General features: G+C 35.3%; 1 protein-coding gene across 16 annotated transcripts in view; it reads right to left on the bottom strand.

The window, feature by feature from the left end:
- The window catches only part of znf385c (zinc finger protein 385C), a 259074-nt gene that overhangs the window by 9111 nt on the left and 230988 nt on the right, over positions 1 to 18975 (bottom strand). For all 16 annotated transcript variants that reach the window (XM_087244162.1, XM_087244165.1, XM_087244168.1 and 13 more), the window contains 2 exons: positions 6875 to 7168; positions 695 to 882 (listed from right to left, as the gene is read on the bottom strand). In XM_087244162.1, the coding sequence (XP_087100288.1) occupies positions 695 to 882; positions 6875 to 7168 (482 nt within the window). The remainder of the gene's footprint in view (positions 1 to 694; positions 883 to 6874; positions 7169 to 18975) is intronic.

The following is an 18975-nucleotide window of genomic DNA, read 5'->3' as shown; positions in this document are numbered from 1 at the left end:
AGGTACAAAATGTGTGCATTTATGTAAATTTCCAAGGTTTTTCTAGTGAGAAACACTAACAGGCTATGTGATGTGTCTGGTGTATATGATCTTCAATAGACAGAAATAAGTGAAATAATACGCCACCTCAAACTCAACCCTAGCCACCAGCTATAGCTATGTTTCCAACCATCATTTTTAAGTAAGCTCTACACAAGAAGTTTGGACAGAGGAGAAATGTTGTGTTCAACTGAGTCTCTCAAGGTTTCTCTCAAGGTTTTTTTTCCTTTACTTTCGTCAATTGGTGAAGTTTGCTCCTCGCCACTGTCACCACTGGCTCGCTTGGTTTGGGACATGTGGAGCTGTGCATCGATGGATTTGCTCTTCAGTGTTTGAACTTTCAGCAGTGAAAACTAAACCACACTGAACTACACTGAACATATGAACTCTGAAAACTGGACTGACACAGTTTCAGTTTACTAAAACGTCTATGTTAAGCTGCTTTGACACAATCTACATTGTAAAAGCGCTATGGAAATAAAGATGAATTGAATTGAATGTGTATTTTGGAATATGGCATGCTTAATGGAATGCCAAGAGGCACATAAAGTGGCATTATCTGAACCCTAAAATGTCTGCAGAGATTCAATTAAAGTTACTTATTTCAGATATTCCAGTGAGTTACATGCATGGGTGTCGATTAGTTTTCCTTTACCTGGCTGAGTTGAGTCTCAGAGTTAACATGGATCTCGCAAACTTCACAGTAGAAGCTCTTGCTGGCCACGCCCAGACTTCCCTTGCTGGCCAATCGCTTGCTTTTACACGAAGGGCGGGATGACATCGCTTTCCCTCGTCTCCGTGGCAACACACTCTGTCCATCCATCATTAGTTTATGCTTGGTGCCTGCGACATGCAAGAAGGAGAGGAAAAAAACTCACTTATTCTGTTGAAGGCAAAATTATTAGCCTTCCTGTGATTTTTTTTTCAATCCTCTTTTTTATATTTCCCAAGTGATGTTTAACAAAGCAAGTAACTTTTCAAAGTATTTCCCTATTTATTTGTTTTTCTAGACTATGTATTGCTTTAGTTTAAACATTGAAAAATATTACTACTACTACTTCTTCTTTTAATAATAATAAAATAATAAAACTGACCGAAAATGGAAAAATTACAATTTTCTAGAGCAGTGTTTGTCAACCACGTTCCTGGACCACCAGCTCTGCACATTTTCCATGTCTCCTTTAGCAAACACACCAGATTCAGATCATTAACAGAGAGAGAAAGACCTGTAACAGGTGTGACAATGGAAACATACAAAACATGCTGTGCTGGTGATCCTTCAGGAACATGGTTGAGAAACACTGTTCTAGACCAATATAGCCAGCAGACACACAACGTCGTAAGACGATAATATTAGGCTGGATTTAGGTTGCCAGCATTTAAAGGACCATGTTATTTTGACATCCAATAAGGAATTATTTTGTTGATTTTAGTTTGTGTTGGAAAGTGACCAAAAGGTCAAACCGATTTTCATTTCCAAAACAAAATGCAACGTTCCATGACAACTTCAATCAGACATCATGTTGATGTTCTGTGCCTGCTGGGTATACTCTTATTCTGGCATAATAGTCAAGAAACCCTGCTGCAGTACCATGGCTCACCAGGCAGAGTGATATTACACAGCATTTGAGAATACCGTTGGCTGATTTTAGAGGGTGCTTTGAAACCTTTGGGACATGACAGCTGCGCTGTTGCTCCATCAGATAACACAACAGATTTAATGTGATTTGATGTGAACCAACTAACCAACCTTTTCCATTCAGGGATTTACAGTTACTAGTAGTCCTTATGAACAATCAGCGGTGGAAAGAGTACTGAAAAAAATCATACTCAAGTACCATTACTCTCTCAAAAATGTAGTGCGAGTAAAATTAGCTGTTGTAAATATTAAACAAACTAAAAAATAGTAAAAAAAAAAGTTTAAAAGATAAAAAATAGCCCTTTTTGAATGTACACAAGAGTTGTGAGTATTGAGTTTAATGCTGTAAAAAGCGAATGTATTTACAAGAAATTTGTGTTTAAACGTAACATTCTGTAGTGCATTTAGGCATTGTTAAAGACTATTTGGTGATTTCAGTATAGTAAACATCCGCCATTTTCTCATAAATGTCATCCAGTTTAAACCAGGGGTCTCAAACTGCTGGCCCGTGGGCCATTTGCAGCCTCCCTCCGGCCCACAACTGACATCAAAATATAACACGATTTGGCCCTCCAAAACATTTATTTTTGAATCACTATTGTTGTGCAGTTGCATATAGCCACTTGTAGTTTTGACCCCCCACTTACTGGAGATTTAAAGGATTGCACTATATATTTGGGTTACTTTCGGTTTCTCTTAGCGTGCAGTCGAGAGTAAAGCTGCGGTCACGTTAAAGTTTAAGCTAGGGAAATTCTGTAGTACTACGCTGCGAACAAGATGATTAGACATTATAAAAAGCGAGCGATTGCTTTAAATTTCTGTCCAGAGACATCATGTTTTGATCCTCGATTGGACTCACGCAGTCAAGTGATGCGATTTCACAGGTCAGAGTTCACCAAGCTCGAACTTTGCAACGCAGTGAACTGCGGAACTTGTCGCATGAGCTTTTGTTTTTGGTCTGATGTATTCGCATGCGTATGAATGGAAGTCTATGGGGTGAAAAGTCCAGTGTGACCGCAGCTTATTATTTCTGGGGGTGATTTAAACGTTGAACTATATGTCCATAAGTGCTCTATTTTTACTAAAGCTCTATTTTTAAAAAAAATATTAAAGGGTCGTTTGATCATTATCAGTTTCATACTACTTTAGTATTTTTTGCACAAACATTTCTTTGTTTGATGGTGGTGTAAATATGATAATTTTGCTAATATTCGATTAAAAGGTCTCATTTAATAAATGTTCCTCATACGTGTATTAAGAATTGTATATAAAGCTGCATTAGTAATGTTTTACTGCTGGCTGAATTGAACATATTAAAGTAATAGTAGGACATATTTCCCCCCTCTTTGTTGTAGTTTAACAAAAAAAGAAAAAAAGATTTTGAGAGCAACAATTGCCAGTAAAGTCACTAAAGTTACCCAAAATGCTTTCTGCTGTCTTAAACTATCTGCTAAACTTTTGGCTAAGGAGCAAACTGATTGGGACATAATTATTATCATTATGCCTATTATTAAATTGTGGTATTTTCCTAGCAATTTAAACTATCCCTACAATATGTAAGACAAGAAACAAAAGAAGGAGCTTTGACTGCAAATAATCTGGGGAAGAATGTCTGAGTGCATCAATAACATCAGGTTTCCACTTTTTTGATGAGCTTGAATGTTAAAACAGCCCTCCTATGAGTTGTCAGTCACTGATGTGCCCCTCTGCAAAATTGAGATTGAGACCCCTGGTTTAAGCAGTCTCTGGGTCATTGCATGTAAAGATTTTATACATTTTTTGACACTTTTAGTGCTTCCAAATGGTTTGCTGTATTTACATACTGCGATATAAAAAATAAAGTAGTGACTGCAGATTGAAAGATAATAGTGGAGTAAAAGTACTAATACAGCACTAAAAATGTGCTCAAGGGGAAGTACACAACTTTAAAACTACATAGTAAATTACAATTCCTGAGAAAAACCACATAGTTACAGTCATTTGAGTGTTTGTAATTTGGTACTTTACATCACTGTAAACAATTCAGTGCTTCCCACAAATAGACTTTACTTAGGCGCGCCGCCCAAGTATATAAACGGCTTCCAAGTATATTTGGTGGTGACACATGAATAATACTAATATTATCATCCTTTTAAACGTTTTTTTTTTGTATCGTACATGAAAGCCAAACATTCGGGATCAACTATCCAGTGCAAAATCTCTCACTCTGCACATTTCCTACCGCTGATTTTGTGCGCGCGCAATCTGTCACTTACACAGACAATCTCACATGCTCTGCAGACCCACAGAGGCACTCCTTTTCCACCAAAATGTGTTCGACTGTAGTTTCAGAATCTCCTAAAATGTCCAGGATTCAGGTTTTACTTTCGCTTTCCAAAGTGGGCGTTACTTGTATGCGCGCACATCCGCGAGAGAAACATTGAATGATTATTTAATAAACGACTAATAAACTTTACTATATACGCGGAGAGAGAAAATGACATCTATAATGGCTGCAAGATATTTGTACACCATTAGAAATAGCTAATCAACTAATTTGCCTTATTGAAAAAATCTGCACTTTTTATTATAGTAATTGTTATCATTTTTAGCAATAATGTCTATTTTAATTTTTTAATTTTTCTGATATTTATTTTGATTTGCTGTATATTTTATTAACTTGGTGTTATTATATTACATGCTTTATACATACAGTATGTAACACAGGGGTCTCAAACTCGCGGCCCGCGGGCCATTTGCGGCCCTCAGTGCAATATTTTGTGGCCCGCGCCGACCGCTGTACACTGACAGAATCAGCGGAGCGGGGAGAGAGAGCGCTTCCAGCTCCGCTGATTCTATCCGTACACAGCGGTCACTGGCATTCCCCGCCCGCCGTGTAAACAAAGGAGCGGGGATGCCGGTGACGTCACCACGCACCCCGCCCCTTTGTTAGACGCTGTGACGGGCGGGAAGAACCAAGGTAAGCTGTTCCCGCCCCTGCCTGCCACTCAGCTACATCCTGCATCTTGCAGGGCTCGAAATTGCGACCATTTTGGTCGCATATGCGCCCGAAAATTAATCTATGCGACCTCATAATATATTTGGGCGCATTAGTGCGACTGCTGATAATGGTTGTAGTGCGACCTGTTTTGATTTTTTGTAAAAACATGCTGAATCGCTCTTCCCTGCCGCTATATTGGTTCATAGCTGTCAATCACTCAAGGTATTTCGCTGTCAGATGACAGGGAAGGAGCTTTTATGACCACGGGAAATGCAAACGGCAAAAGAGTAAAAACTTAAAGCACACAGGTTTGCAAACCCCACCTAAAATTGAGGTGCAGATGAGAGCGATCATGACACGTCACGTGGTGAATAATGATCCACCAGCTGAGATCAATCGAGTACGCGCTTCATGGAGAAGGCGCCCGAATCTCCATGCGTTGCATTCACTGCGTGTTCCGCGCAAATGTCCGCTAAAAGTCAAATCTAATACTGTACATATCATCGCCAAAGAAGCTCGCCTTTACTAAGTTTACACTGAAACTGCGGCTCATAACAAACAGCGGTATTCCGCCGGTGGTCATCGCAAGAATCCTGCTCTGCCTGCTCATAAATTGGGTCGGCTGACTCACAAACACAGAAACATGAAGATCATCTCAGACTGAACCTTTAAATTGACACAAACTGAAACCAAATCTTTTAAAGTGATAGAAGTGAGACTTTCTTTCTTTTGTCTATTCTTTTTTGAGGTGTATATTATTTTTATTTTTTTATTTATTTACTGATGACTGCTTTGCAGCTTTCATCATTGAATTGAATGATTTATTATAATCTTTTGTTTGTTTTGTAGCAGAAATATTATTTATTAAATTGGCATGCATATAAAAACAGCAGTATAAAATAAATATTTCTTACTGCAATGCTTCATTTTTGTTTGATGCAAACTATACAATTATTTTTCATAAAGTAACAGACTTTTTATAGCAGATAACCTACATTCATGCACATTCAAGGCAGTATCATAATGAGAAATGTAATTCATTTTTACTATTATTGTCATTTTCATCATCATTAATATTCTATAATTATTAGACATTCATTTTGGAATTATTGCACACAAATATCAATGTCTTCGCAGCATTAGTTAGATAGTTTTTTCTAGTTTTTGTCAGTCCTATTGATGTTGTTTTAAAATACAATAAATCCCTTAAAAAGCAATTTGCAGCGGTGCTCAATCATTTTTGGTGGATGCTCCTAAATTTTTTCTGGTGCTCCTAAATCTATTTTGGTGCTCCTAAATATTTGAAGTTGGGAGCACCGGTGCTACCAAGTAAAAAAGTTAATTTCGAGCCCTGTCTTATATATATTATAGGTAGATACAGACTGGTACAGACTGATGTGACTGGAGTGGGGTGGGGGTGTTTTATTTATACATGCGCCTTTTTTTAGGTGAGGGAATGGAAGTTTTGAGTTAGTTCCCCCACTTTTTTCCCTAGGACTAGGTCTTTTTGGGAGCACATATTTGTGTGAGAAGTTATTCTCCACCTTGAACTTCAATAAGTCAAAGTACAGGTCTAGACTTAATAATGATCATCTTCAAGCCATACTGAGGGTCTCAACTGCTTCCGCTCTAAAGCCAAATGTGGTTCAGATTTGTGAGAAGAAGTGCTGTCAAGTCTCTGGCAGTAAGGAGTAGGCAAAAGATGCCATGTTCAGAAGAACTGTTCATAATCTTCACTCAATGTTCTATTAATGTTCAGGACACTTCATGTTCAGAAGAAATAATTAAAACTGTTAATAATGGCATTTGAGGACTTTTTTTTTGTGAAATCCCTTATGCGGCCCAGCCTCACCCAGACTTTGCCTCCTGCGGCCCCCAGGTAAATTGAGTTTGAGACCCCTGATGTAACATGTCATGCTACTAAAACAACTTGACAGAGAGAGAGAGAGAGAGAGAGAGAGAGAGCACCCTGTCTGAGGGTGCACATGGCTCAATATGTTTGTCGCATGCAGTTGACCATTTATGTGCTGTAAAAGGTTTCAATCCGGCTACCACCTCAACTATATTTTAAACCTGTGGTACATGTTTTAAGCTAGACTGAAAAAACAAAGACTTGATGACAAGCCAAAAAATCTCAAACCAAAAACGTATTAGTGCTAGTAAAAACTTGCCTGCAGTATCTTGTCTTTAAACAGGTCTAGAAAAAGGCTACATACCACTATTGTGAGCCTCCATCTGAATGCTGGAGTTGACCGTGACTTTGCAGATGGGGCAGTGCAGGTGTTGTTTGGACTTTTTGGGCTCCTTCTCTGCCGGTGTGTCTGCTGCAGGGCTGTCCTGTGGAGGAGGGCTTGTGTCTCCGCTGGGTTCCAGGAGAGCGTCGGGGTGCTGCGAGTGAGGAGAGGATGCGCACAGGTCAGCAGACGAAACCTCTGATATGGGCGTCAGCACCACTGAACTGCAGTGAGCGTCGTCCACTCGTAGCGCAGACTCCGGGTCGCTGACAGCAGCTGAAGAGAGACAGAGCCATTGATTTAAAAAAAACTTTTAAATAATGCAATTAATTGAACAATTCCTAACTTTTTTACTGTTAACACTTTCCTCCAAATTTTCCTCTAGAATTCTTCAAACATTACATGACACTACAAAAAATGTCTTTGAATAAAAGCATCTAATAATGCATGCATAAATGTACATTGTAAGAAAAATCTGTGGTCCCACTTTATATTAAGTGGCCCTAACTAATATGTACTTACATAGGAATTAATAGTTTGTTACAATGTACTTATTATGTAAATACATGTATTTACTGTGTACATATGCTTGATTAAATACATGTATGTAATTACATCTGTAATTAACTTTTGTAATTACATTTGTAAATACACTGTTGACCATTCCTTACACCTTAACCTACCCTTAAACCTACCCATACCACCAAACCTGTCCATAACCCAACCTCTATCCCAACTCAAGAGCACCACAAGTGTTCTCAAATACATTATAAACACAATAAGTAAATTTTATTTATTTTTTTGATGTAAGTACATAGTAGTTAGGGACACTTAATATAAAGTGGGACCAAATCGGTAAATTAACAATTTTCTGTATTTTGTAATTAATTTTGATTTATTATTATCATCAATCTATGCTTTTTAATTGCTTTGTGGGACCTTGATCTTTCCTCCAACAACTTCTGATGTGGAAATGTTTGAAAAAGTGACTTTTATTGAAATTTGTATAAGTTTGATGTGATATTTTGTCTGGTTTGGTGCTGTAAATTATGATACAAAAACCTGGTAATAAACTGCTGGTACTTTTTTCTGTTTTTTTCAGACTTAATTCTCTATATTTTATTTATTATACAATATATTGTTTCAAAGCACAAAAACCTTAGCAATAGTCACTTTGATAAAAGCACAGTTGAATTTTCATCATAAAAAGTTGACAGATCAGTAGATTGACATCCCATAATATAATTCACAACTGTAATCCATTTGTGAACACACAAATTCATCCTCTGCACTTCAATCACCGTCTGGTTCAGCTCAGCTGCCAAACCGACCTCAATAGACTACAGCGAATAGTCCGGACTGCTGAACACATCACTGGCACTACCCTTCCTATACTTCAAGAACTGTACTCTTCCAGAGTGATTAAAAGGGCTCACAAAATCACTCTGGATGCCTCGCACCCAGCACACTACCTGTTCCTGTTACCGTAGTGTCGGCGCTTCAGAGCACCAACCACAAAAACAGCCAGACACAGGAAAAGTTTCTTTCCTCAAACCATCTACCTCATAAACAGTTAAATATTACCCAACTGTGCAATAATTGTGCACTACTTTCTCATACGCACAAACAAATTCCTTGTGTGTGTGAAGCATACTTGGCAATAAAACTGATTCTGATTCTGTAAACAGAAAAAATATGGTAAATCATGAAATACAGAAAAAGTGTTAATTAACAGATTTCAGTGTACCTTGCATTAAAGAACTACATCTTATTTGTTAGTTTACAATATGCATATTAAACAGTCACCTGGTACTCTACTATAGATTTGAACACTCCAAGCATATCAATGTAAATTTGAGATTTTAATTTGACAATTTGGCTTGTCTTACCTGAAAATTGCTAACTGTAAATTGTGAGTCATCTATCAGTTCAATCATCAACCAGTCTGTCTATTAAAATCTGGCCAATGAGAGCCCAAAAAAGTCTGAACTGAGCCCTCGACATAATATTTAGGTTATTATTTGACCAAAAGCAACCATAATTCATTTGTCCTAAGGTAATAACTATTCAAAAAACCCAAAGGTGAAAATATGTTTAAATTTGACATTTCAAAAAACACTGATGGACATTAATCTTTCCAATATACTTTAGTTATACAATAGTTATAGTAATTAATAGTAGTTATACAATAAATAATAGTTTTTATATACTTTTTATCAATCAATCAATCAATCAATCAATCAACAAATAAATAAATCAATCAATCAACCAATCAATCAATCAATCAGTCTGTCTAATTTGTTCAATAAAAGCTCTTCACACTCTGAACTCTGACAAAAAAACTATTTTTCCAACAATTATACCATCTTTTTCTAACAATTACAAAATAATTTGATATAAGTGAGTACAATAACAGTACCGCTTGAGCACAAATCAATATGATCCATAAATGAACTGATTACCAACTGCATGTAGGGATTTAATAAAAAAATCTGTTGCTTTAAATTGATTTCCTTTCAAAATCCACTCACAAATGAGACGATGCTACTTCAACACATTAAACACCCATGGACCAAGATTTGAACATAGCAAACTAAATTTCAGTCATTTGGTTTGAGATGGACCAGTTTTATGGTGCTGTTTTTGTCTTTTTTATATTACTTTCATTATATTGAAATAACAATGCGATAACAGATTTTCATTTGGCCTAAAATTTTTAATTAAAAAGTCAGAGGAAATATCAGGCTCAGAGTAGTAGATTTGTTACCAGCTACTTTCAAGATCCTGCACAAAGAGTAACTATCATTAAAATCAATATTGCAAAAAAAAAAAAAAAAAAAAAAAGCCTTACAATACACCATCTGCAAGACATCTAGTTGTGTGTGTGTTATTTTACTTTTAGCATTTACTTATAAGCTTATTATAAGTCAATCGAACAATCAGTAAGTGCAGGCAGTAATCCAGCACCACTATTCAGCATAAAAATATCCTTTCCGTCCAAACATCTGAACATCCGCTAACTGTAATTTAGCAGTGGGCTAGTTTCCAATTTGGCAGAAATGAGCAGCACAGGAACACAAATACAAATACAGACACTTTCAGAGCGACTGTTTGTGGCGCTGCGACATTATTGAGGCTGAGCTTTTATAGAGCGCCGCTCCAGTGTTGAACTGCAGGAGCCATTTATTTAAGTCTGCCTTTGAAAAGGCCAGTGTTTGAGTCCTTTTATTTGATCTACTCTGTTGGAGAAAAAAGTAATAATAAAAGCCATAGTGTAACGCAAAGAGGTGCTTTCAGTGAGGACAAAGAAGCATTTTTGAAGCCCTCTACAGACTATTTTGGTTATTATTTGACCAAAAGCAACCATAATACATTTGGCCTATGACCTAAATAACCAAAGGTGAACATTTGGCTTAAATCTGACATTTCAAAATACATTAATGGCTGTTTATCTTTCCAAGATGTAATACATTTTTTTTATATACTTTTAATATGTCTGTCTGTCTGTCTGTCTGTCTGTCTGTCTGCTGTCTGTCTATCTATCAATCTCTCTATCAATCTATCTATCTATCAAATAATCAACATTTAGAGCATGGCAGAATTGCATTAGCATATTTTCATCTGGCAGTATTAAGGGACTGCCTGAAAAAAAAAGTCAACACAGAATATAACATAGAGCGCTTCAGCTAAAAGCTTTCACTGAATAGATAAATGTAAATAGCCAATTAGCCAGAATATGACATGCTTTCATCCTGAAAAACTATGAACAAGGTAGGTAAAAGAAAATTCGGCGCAGACTATATTACAGTTTTTCTCAGCTTTAGTGCATTTCTAACAACACTATTTACATTTACACAACAGTTAATGCATTTCTCAAAACAATTAATACAAACTGCAAAACTTAGTTGATGACCTGCAAAAGCGTGTCACTCGCTCAAAATGGATAGCTCATTCCTCAAAAGCAAGTATTCATGTCAATGAAAGTGTCAGTGTCATCAAGATGAAAAGTCCAGACACCATTGTTTATGAACAAGATAGTCAAATGGCTTTGTCATGTTTTTATTAAGACAGTTTACGCTGTAAATATTTCCAATGTAAAAAAGTCAGACTTTGGTGACACGTCCTGAAACTGCTCAAGACAGAGCTATATAGTCTTTGCACAGCCATTTGAAAACTACAGTAAAGTTAGACATCACTGCATTTAGTGAGGTATCCGAATACAAGACACTGAATATGTATGTTTCACAGTTTTACTGAATTTGCTCTTTACAACCCTAATTTATTCACAGCATTGTGCAAAAGAATAATTACACTTTAAGTTGAGCTGTGCACAACTGTAAATAATATTGCACTACATATTGGAACTGAACCTACAACATACACAGGTCTGTAAATCATTCATGAACTTGTTCATTTTAGAAGACCTTTTAAGGAAGGTTTTTTATATATAGAATTTGCTTAGATTTTGACAACTAGTTCAATATTTCTGTATGTAATTCCTCAAGTAATGAAATGAGGACTTTTAGTTGTATATTAAATGACTATTCCGCATTCTCAAGTTTAGTTTATTTTGACTGACATGACATAAGCGCGAAGCAGTGCCGCAGTAGGTAGTGCTGTCGCCTCACAACAAGAAGGTTGCTGGTTCGAGCCTTGGCGCAGTTGGCATTTCTGTGTGGAGTTTGCATGTTCTCCCTGTTTCCCAGAGATGGATTGTAGCTGGAAAAGCATCCGCTGCATAAAAACGTGATGGATAAGTTGGTGGTTCATTCTGCTGTGGCGACCCCAGATTAATAAAGGGACTAAGCCGACAAGAAAATGAATGAATAAATGAATGACATGACATAAGTAAATGATAATGCTATAAAACAGCAGAGAGTTGTATAAAAGCAATTGATGCATGTACAAAAGCATTTGCAACTTGTTAAATGAGAAAATTCTACTATGATGTGCACAAATGACAAATTGTTTGGAGAAATGCATTAACGGTTGTGCAAATGTAAATAGTGTTATGAGAAATGCACCAAAGCCACTGAGAAAAACTGTAAAAGTACTAAAATAAGGGGTGTAAAAGTGAACATATTTAAAGAAATAAGGTTTATTATTTTGGTAGGACAGAAACAGGTTCTTCTAATTTGACATAATAAAAAAAATAATAATAATCTTAATGGGCCAGTTAATGCAAAAAATATAAATTCAGAATAAAATTTTACTTGTTTTTTTTTTCTTCTGATGAACATGGAATTTTCATGTGATTTTTCCAAGTAATCAAACAATTGAACAATTTAACTGCTGAATTCAATAATATTTAACCAGCAGGTACAGGATGACGTCATATTGACGTTTTACGACAACATCGTGGAGACTTTGCATTTTATTTGGAAATGAAAATTGTGTAGATGACAGAACCCAACATCAGGCCGACATCAATGTTCAACGTCCAACCTAAAATCAACCAAATATCAACATCTGATGGTGTAACAGCTTGACTTAGAGACATTACCACAATGACGTCTATCAGATGTTGTATTTTGGTTGCCATACCTGACGAATAAATGTCAGTATTTGACGTCAATATGACATTAGTTTAACATGTTGGCTCAACGTTGAATTTTTGATTACTTTTCAACACAAATAAAAATCAACCAAATATCAACGTCATTTTTTGTCGTTATTGGACATCAAAAGAATGTTGTCCTAATGCTGCGTTCACACCAGATGCGGATGAAGCGTCAAGCGTGAATTATTTACATGTTAAGGCAATGCAAAGATGCAAATCTCAGGCGAATGAAGTGGCTCGAGTTGATCATTTTGCACATTTGATGCACTTAACGCGTATCGTGAGATTCTCAGGAATCGCTCAAGTTGGAAAACCTGAAATTCAGTGGACATTCAAGAATCAACCAATCAAGGGCTTGCTCTTTTAGGGGAGTAATTATGACGCAGTGCCTGTTAATGATGTCCTGAGGGGAATTCCTCTTGCCAACACCGGTCATCAAACTCGGCTCAACTCAGTCTGAAGCATTGAAAGCCTTCATCATCATGTTTAGTTTCTGGAGAAGTTGATGAACTCACAGAGCCTGGTGCACCTCTGAATGGACTCAGACATAATGTCGAACTTATCTACGCTGTTGTTCAGCGTTCCTAACGCACATAATCACAGCTATTCTCTCAATAAAATCCATGTTAGCCATTTAACAACGAAGCTAGAATCACTGGGCAGACAGAAGCCCTGTAGATGATATGAATCCGCATCTATAGTAAAGTCAATTTGATGCAAGAATGAAGTGAATTTGACGTGCAGATTAAGCGAGTAAACTGAAAATGTTTATGCATCTATTTATGCGTGAATAATGAGATTCATTTGTGCATTCCATGTCTGGTGTAACCAGCATTAGACGCTAACTAGACATTGAATTTCAGTCACCTGACGTCATGACCCTAATCTAATATTAACGTCTTATGATGTTATGTGCCTGCTATGTTACACTAATAAGGAAGTTATTGTCTACAGTCAATTGTTTGATTATCAACATACTTCAAAATATCTTCTTTAGTTCAGCAGATGAAAAAAAAAAAAAACCAAAACGGTCAAGTAAAAAAAGGTCAAGTAAACGTTAAATCATATTCAGATAATCAATGTCGTCTGTTTTAACCCCTTCAGACCTGAATTATGTTCCAAATTTCAGAAAAATGGGGTGTCATGTGATGTCCATTGTAATGGACGCAGGGTCTGAAGAGGTTAATGTCTTTAACAGCATTACACGTTCCGGCAACACTTACAATAATGTTCATGTGCGTCTGGAGTTTATTTAAACACTCTGGTCACATGACTCTCTAAATAATACAGAATATGATATAGTTAACTCAAGAGTCGTTTGGTTCAGTAGTGGAAGAAAAAAATAGTAATCATGATCAATATTATAAACGAATGCTGTTGTTTTGACGCTTCTGAGGGCATCTCCATCTACACAACACATAAGAGGTGTTGGTGAATTTATGACCCATTCAAAAGCACAGCAATGACCTTTACAAGCACCGCAGGAGTCCTGATGCTTTAGTTTTGCTGAGTAATTTAACACAGGGATTAAACATGTGAAAACAGGTTTACGTGTGGGAGAAGTGGCCCATAAAGCTGTTCCTTCACACACTCTGTTGCGTTTTTGTGTGTGTGCAAAGATGTGGTGAAATCCTCCCCCTCTAGGGAATCACGTAGACTGATCCTTTAGTGCCTCATTGAGATTGAGATCATACCAATTGCCTTAAAAAAGGGGTTCCTGAGGGGGAATAGAGGAAAATGGAGCACGAAATGAAAATGAAAAGGTTGTGTGTGAGCACGTGTGTGTGGGTGGTTTGCCTTCACACCTGAAAGATGTGCGAAAGTTAATGAAATGGAGAGAATTGCCTTGGGTAACATTTGGTGACCGTCTCCCTATGGAGTGTGTGTGTGGGAGAGAGACTTTTAGTGGGCTCATATAACTGATGTTCTAAGACTAATGTGTTTTTGAAGACTGCTAGTGGATAGGGTTAAAACATGATGATTGGTTATCAGTACACTCCCCTATTAATTGATTACATTTAAGAGATAGTTCATTAATAAACCAAAACGCACCTTTTACTCAACCTTCAACCTGTTTACCAAATTTCTTTTTTCAGTTGAACAAAAAAATGAGCACAAAAACTAAAAAGACACAACAACCATTGGCATACAGGGTAAAAAAATAAAATACTATAAAAAGTCAATGACCTGCCAATTTAAACATTTTTCAAAATATCCTCAGGGTACATGCAGGCATCCTAAAGGCAATTTCAATAGCTTTTTAAGCTTTTTAAAAACCTTCTTTGAATATTTTAAGACCTTATCGCCTCTTCAAGTTCTAATCAGTATCAAACCTTTAACTTAATAAACAGTTGTAGTTAAATCAATGGAGCACAACCATTCTACAGAACAAAGAATAAATTACGAGGTTGCTTTCAGCGACAGGCTTCAGCCAACTCGTCTTTCTCCAACCAGGAGTATGCAAAAATGAAAAATGTGATTAAGACTTTTCAATACCTTTTAAGAGCCTTTATTTTCTCCAATTTTTCCTCAAATAATTGATTTATCAATTTGAATACTTTTTAAGACTCTGCGGACACCCTGATCTTAAGAAACTTAAATCGGGGAGTAAATGAGGACAGACCACTAATTTGTGAGTGAACTATAAAAAATGGCTAAAAGAAATACTGTAATCTCTTTTTATCAATTTAAAATTCAGAACATATTTGTGAACAGAACAAAAAAAAAAAAGTATATATTTTTTTATATTTCTCAGTGAATAGAAAATATTTTATTGCTAAATAAAGTGGTATAATAAACTGTTTAAGTAAATAAGAATAACATCTTTAGGAATAGAAAGATAATACATTTAAATTTAAATGAGGTGTTGCAACAAAAAATGTTTTTTTTTTTTAAATAAAAAATTCTACCAATTTATATACAAATATATTGTAATATTTTTGGTGCTGTCAATCGATAAAAAATGTACTTATTAATGGCACTTTTTTTAAATTAATCGTGATTAAAAGACTGAAACTTGTAATTTTTGCTATTCAAATGTATAATGTGAATTAATGTAAACGCGAAACAAAGAAACTATTAAAATTCCAAATATGATTGTTTATTAATATTTTTGTTTAATTTAAAAGGCTGATTATTTCCATGTAAACAACATACCTGCAATAAACCATCAAGATCCTCAAACTGTTGGCTTGAAATATTTATTACAGAAATAAAAACAGGCATGTTATATATATATATATATAATAAATAAATTAAAAACTTTTAAAAATTCAAATTACAGCCACTGGAAATGTGAAAACTGGAAAATTATAATAATAAAGTTATGACAAACAATTGCACTCATTGAAAAGTTGTATTGCTGATAGTTGAGAACATTAAATATAAAGTAGAAACAAGCCAATTGCTAAGACAGTCCAGTCTGTTGACATTATCAGGGGACATTGTGGCTCTTTTCCTCCATTAAAATATTATTTAATATTTTCTCTAACATTAATTTGGTGTATTACATTTTGCAGTGTTTTTAAGATATATTGTTAAATTAGGTCAAGTTTTGGCCTTAGTACTGACTAATCATATGTATGCAAATATATTAATGCATAGCATCCCATAGAAAAACAAAAGAGAGATCTGTGAGGAATGCTGAGCACTGTGTGTTTATCTATATTATTACATGTACAAAAGGATTATCCCCTCCTATGAATTATATTTTCTTTTTCAAATTTCCCAAATGATAATTAACAGAGCAAGGACTTTTTCAAAGTATTTCCTATAATATTTTTCTTCTGGAGAAAGTCTTATTTGTTTTATTTCAGCTAGAATAAAAACAGTTTTTCACACAAAAAAAAAATAAAATAAATAAAAACATTTTAAGGTCAAAATTATTAGCCCTCTTAAGCAATATTTTTTTTTGATTGTCTACAGAACAAACTGTTATACAATAACCCTAATCACTAACCTAAGTTGCCTAATTAGCCTAGTTAAGCCTTTAAATGTCACATTAAGCTGAACCCTAGAATCATGAAAAACATCTAGTCAAATATTATTTACTGTCATCATGGCAAAGATAAAAGAAATTAATTATTAGAAACGAGTTATTAAAACTATTATGCTTAGAAATGTGTTGAAAAAATATTTCTGTTTAACAGAAATTGGGGGGAAAATACAGGGGGGCTATTAATTCAGGAGGGCTAATAATAACATTTGAAGATTTTGGATGTTTTCTTTCCAACAGACTGAAAGAAACACTACCAAAAAGCACAGAGCATCTCAATTAAGATGTAAATAAAGATAAAATTGTCTTAAATCTTTTCATTTTTGACATTCAGCTTCAATCAAACGTGCATGTAAGGAACATGAGAGAACAGCATGACTACATTTAACTCCAGAGGATGAAAAATACACGCACACACTGAAAATGATGCGTGACACCCGACAGCGAGAGCACTCAAAGCGTTTCAATAGTGCTCATAAAATGGACTCGTTCCTCTAGAAACTTCCAGATCCCCCTCCCACCTCTGCATTTCCATTTCCAGCGTCTCTGGCTGGTAATAACAGCTGACGTGCTAGTGGAGTTGTGATTGGCTAATGCCGCTGCAGGCTTAATGATGGAGCAATGCTAATTTCATCAGGCAATCAGCTCAATTTGTGCATGTGTGTGTGCGCGTTTGCATAAGAGCGTTTCAAAATCCATTGAGTGATTAGCTCTTGTGTGTGTGAGACGTGTGTTATCTGTTAAATGAGAGCGTTAACCCATCAGAGAGCAAAATATCACGTTGTGACTGACTAATGCACGTTTGTGTCTGGTTTTCTGCGGTTTGTCAGTGTGTATTGTCATGAAAGCAGTCAAAAAGTGGTATATAGTTGAAAAACCTTGAGCAAAACCTTAAAAAAATTAATATATCTCAGAAGTCCTTGAATTTTGAATTGACTTACTGTTTTATATCAGTTTCATTTTGCTTTATTTATGTCATTCAACACATCACAATAGAACTGTAATGCAGAATGAAATTACGTTGCAACAGACCCAACAAGAACATAAAAAACATCATTATACAAACACTATAAAATCCTAACATGATAAAAAAGCTTTTATAATTCCATAAAAATCTGAAAATATAATTATATAATATATAACCTATTTTTTTAAAAAATCTCTGAAGAGAATAAAAGTTTGTTATCAGATTTAAAGTACTTTAAAACTAAATTTCATTATGGCTTCACATCAGTTAACAACACCAAGGATAAACTTAAAACTAGGGCTGCACAATATATCATTTGAGTATTGATATCGCAATGTGTGTATCCACAATAGTCACATTGCAAGATTAAATTATTTGTTAAAAATTAAAAAAAAAAAAAATAGAATTTTCATATTACTGAATAAATGTATTATTTAATGATGACTGTGTTATTTTACGTTTCATTGTTACATTTTTGTATTTGAATACTGTTAGTCTCCACAGATAACCTCAAAGCATTGTTTGTTTCACTTTTAATTGGTTTAATTCAGATGACAATTTTTTTATTTTATGCCTTTGATAGCAAAAGCCTCTATATCCCGAGAACCAATCAGAAGCGCTTATCGAATCATCTGTTTCTATTGTAGCAGCACGCTGATTCGCCTGCTTTTATGAGCAGACTGCTTCATTCTGCTTTCGATTTTGATTTTAAAAGACGGAGTTTGATGAACTGGATAAGCCTGTCCGACTGTCAGTGAATAGCAAATAAAAACGTCCCTTACCTCATTAAAAGAAAAAGAAAACACAATGTGCAGTTGGAAGTGTAACATGCATTTATGTGTTTGTGTGCAGCGACGCTACTTTAAATGAGTCTGATTTACTATACATTAAATGGCAACCCAATTTCACGAAAGACAGAGTTAAGATGCTGTTCTTTTATCTCATGTGGATGCTATGAGAATAAACACAGGACCAAGACCTTGAGTATGGTGAGAATGAATGAATGACAGCTTATAAAACTGTCTGAGAGGCATTCCCTTTTTGCCCAGTAGGCCTACCCTGTGTTTTATTTGCTAATTAAAGCATTTTTAAAAAAGATAAATATAATGCATAAAACTATACATTATTTATATTACTTAATAATGCCTATAGATCTGATAAGCTTTTTATATTAATGGACCATGCACAGATATTGATGTTTCACAATGTTTTACATCATTTGATTCTACCAAGCTTAGCTCACAATGTTTGCAATGTTTACATTGCTCTACTGACATCAAATCTAAATCCTAAATACCAGAAATGACAACAGATTCTTTAGATTTAATTAATGTCAGTCTTAATGTTATTGATTAATGCACTTACTTGACAAACTGCATTCATTTATTTTCCTTCTGCTTATTCCCTGGTTTACCAACGGAATGAACAGCCACCTATTTGACAGATTTATATATTTTACATTTCAGGTGGTGTGTGTAATGTGTTTTATGTTTGGTTAAATAACTTCTAATGGTAAATTTTCCAATTGGTGGATTTAGAGGGTTTTGCATAAAAAGGAGACA

Source organism: Danio rerio, chromosome 3, assembly GCF_052040795.2.
Source record: "Danio rerio strain M-AB ecotype USA chromosome 3, GRCz13ab, whole genome shotgun sequence".
Taxonomy (NCBI): domain Eukaryota; kingdom Metazoa; phylum Chordata; class Actinopteri; order Cypriniformes; family Danionidae; genus Danio; species Danio rerio.
This window is presented reverse-complemented; position numbering and strand designations above follow the sequence as displayed.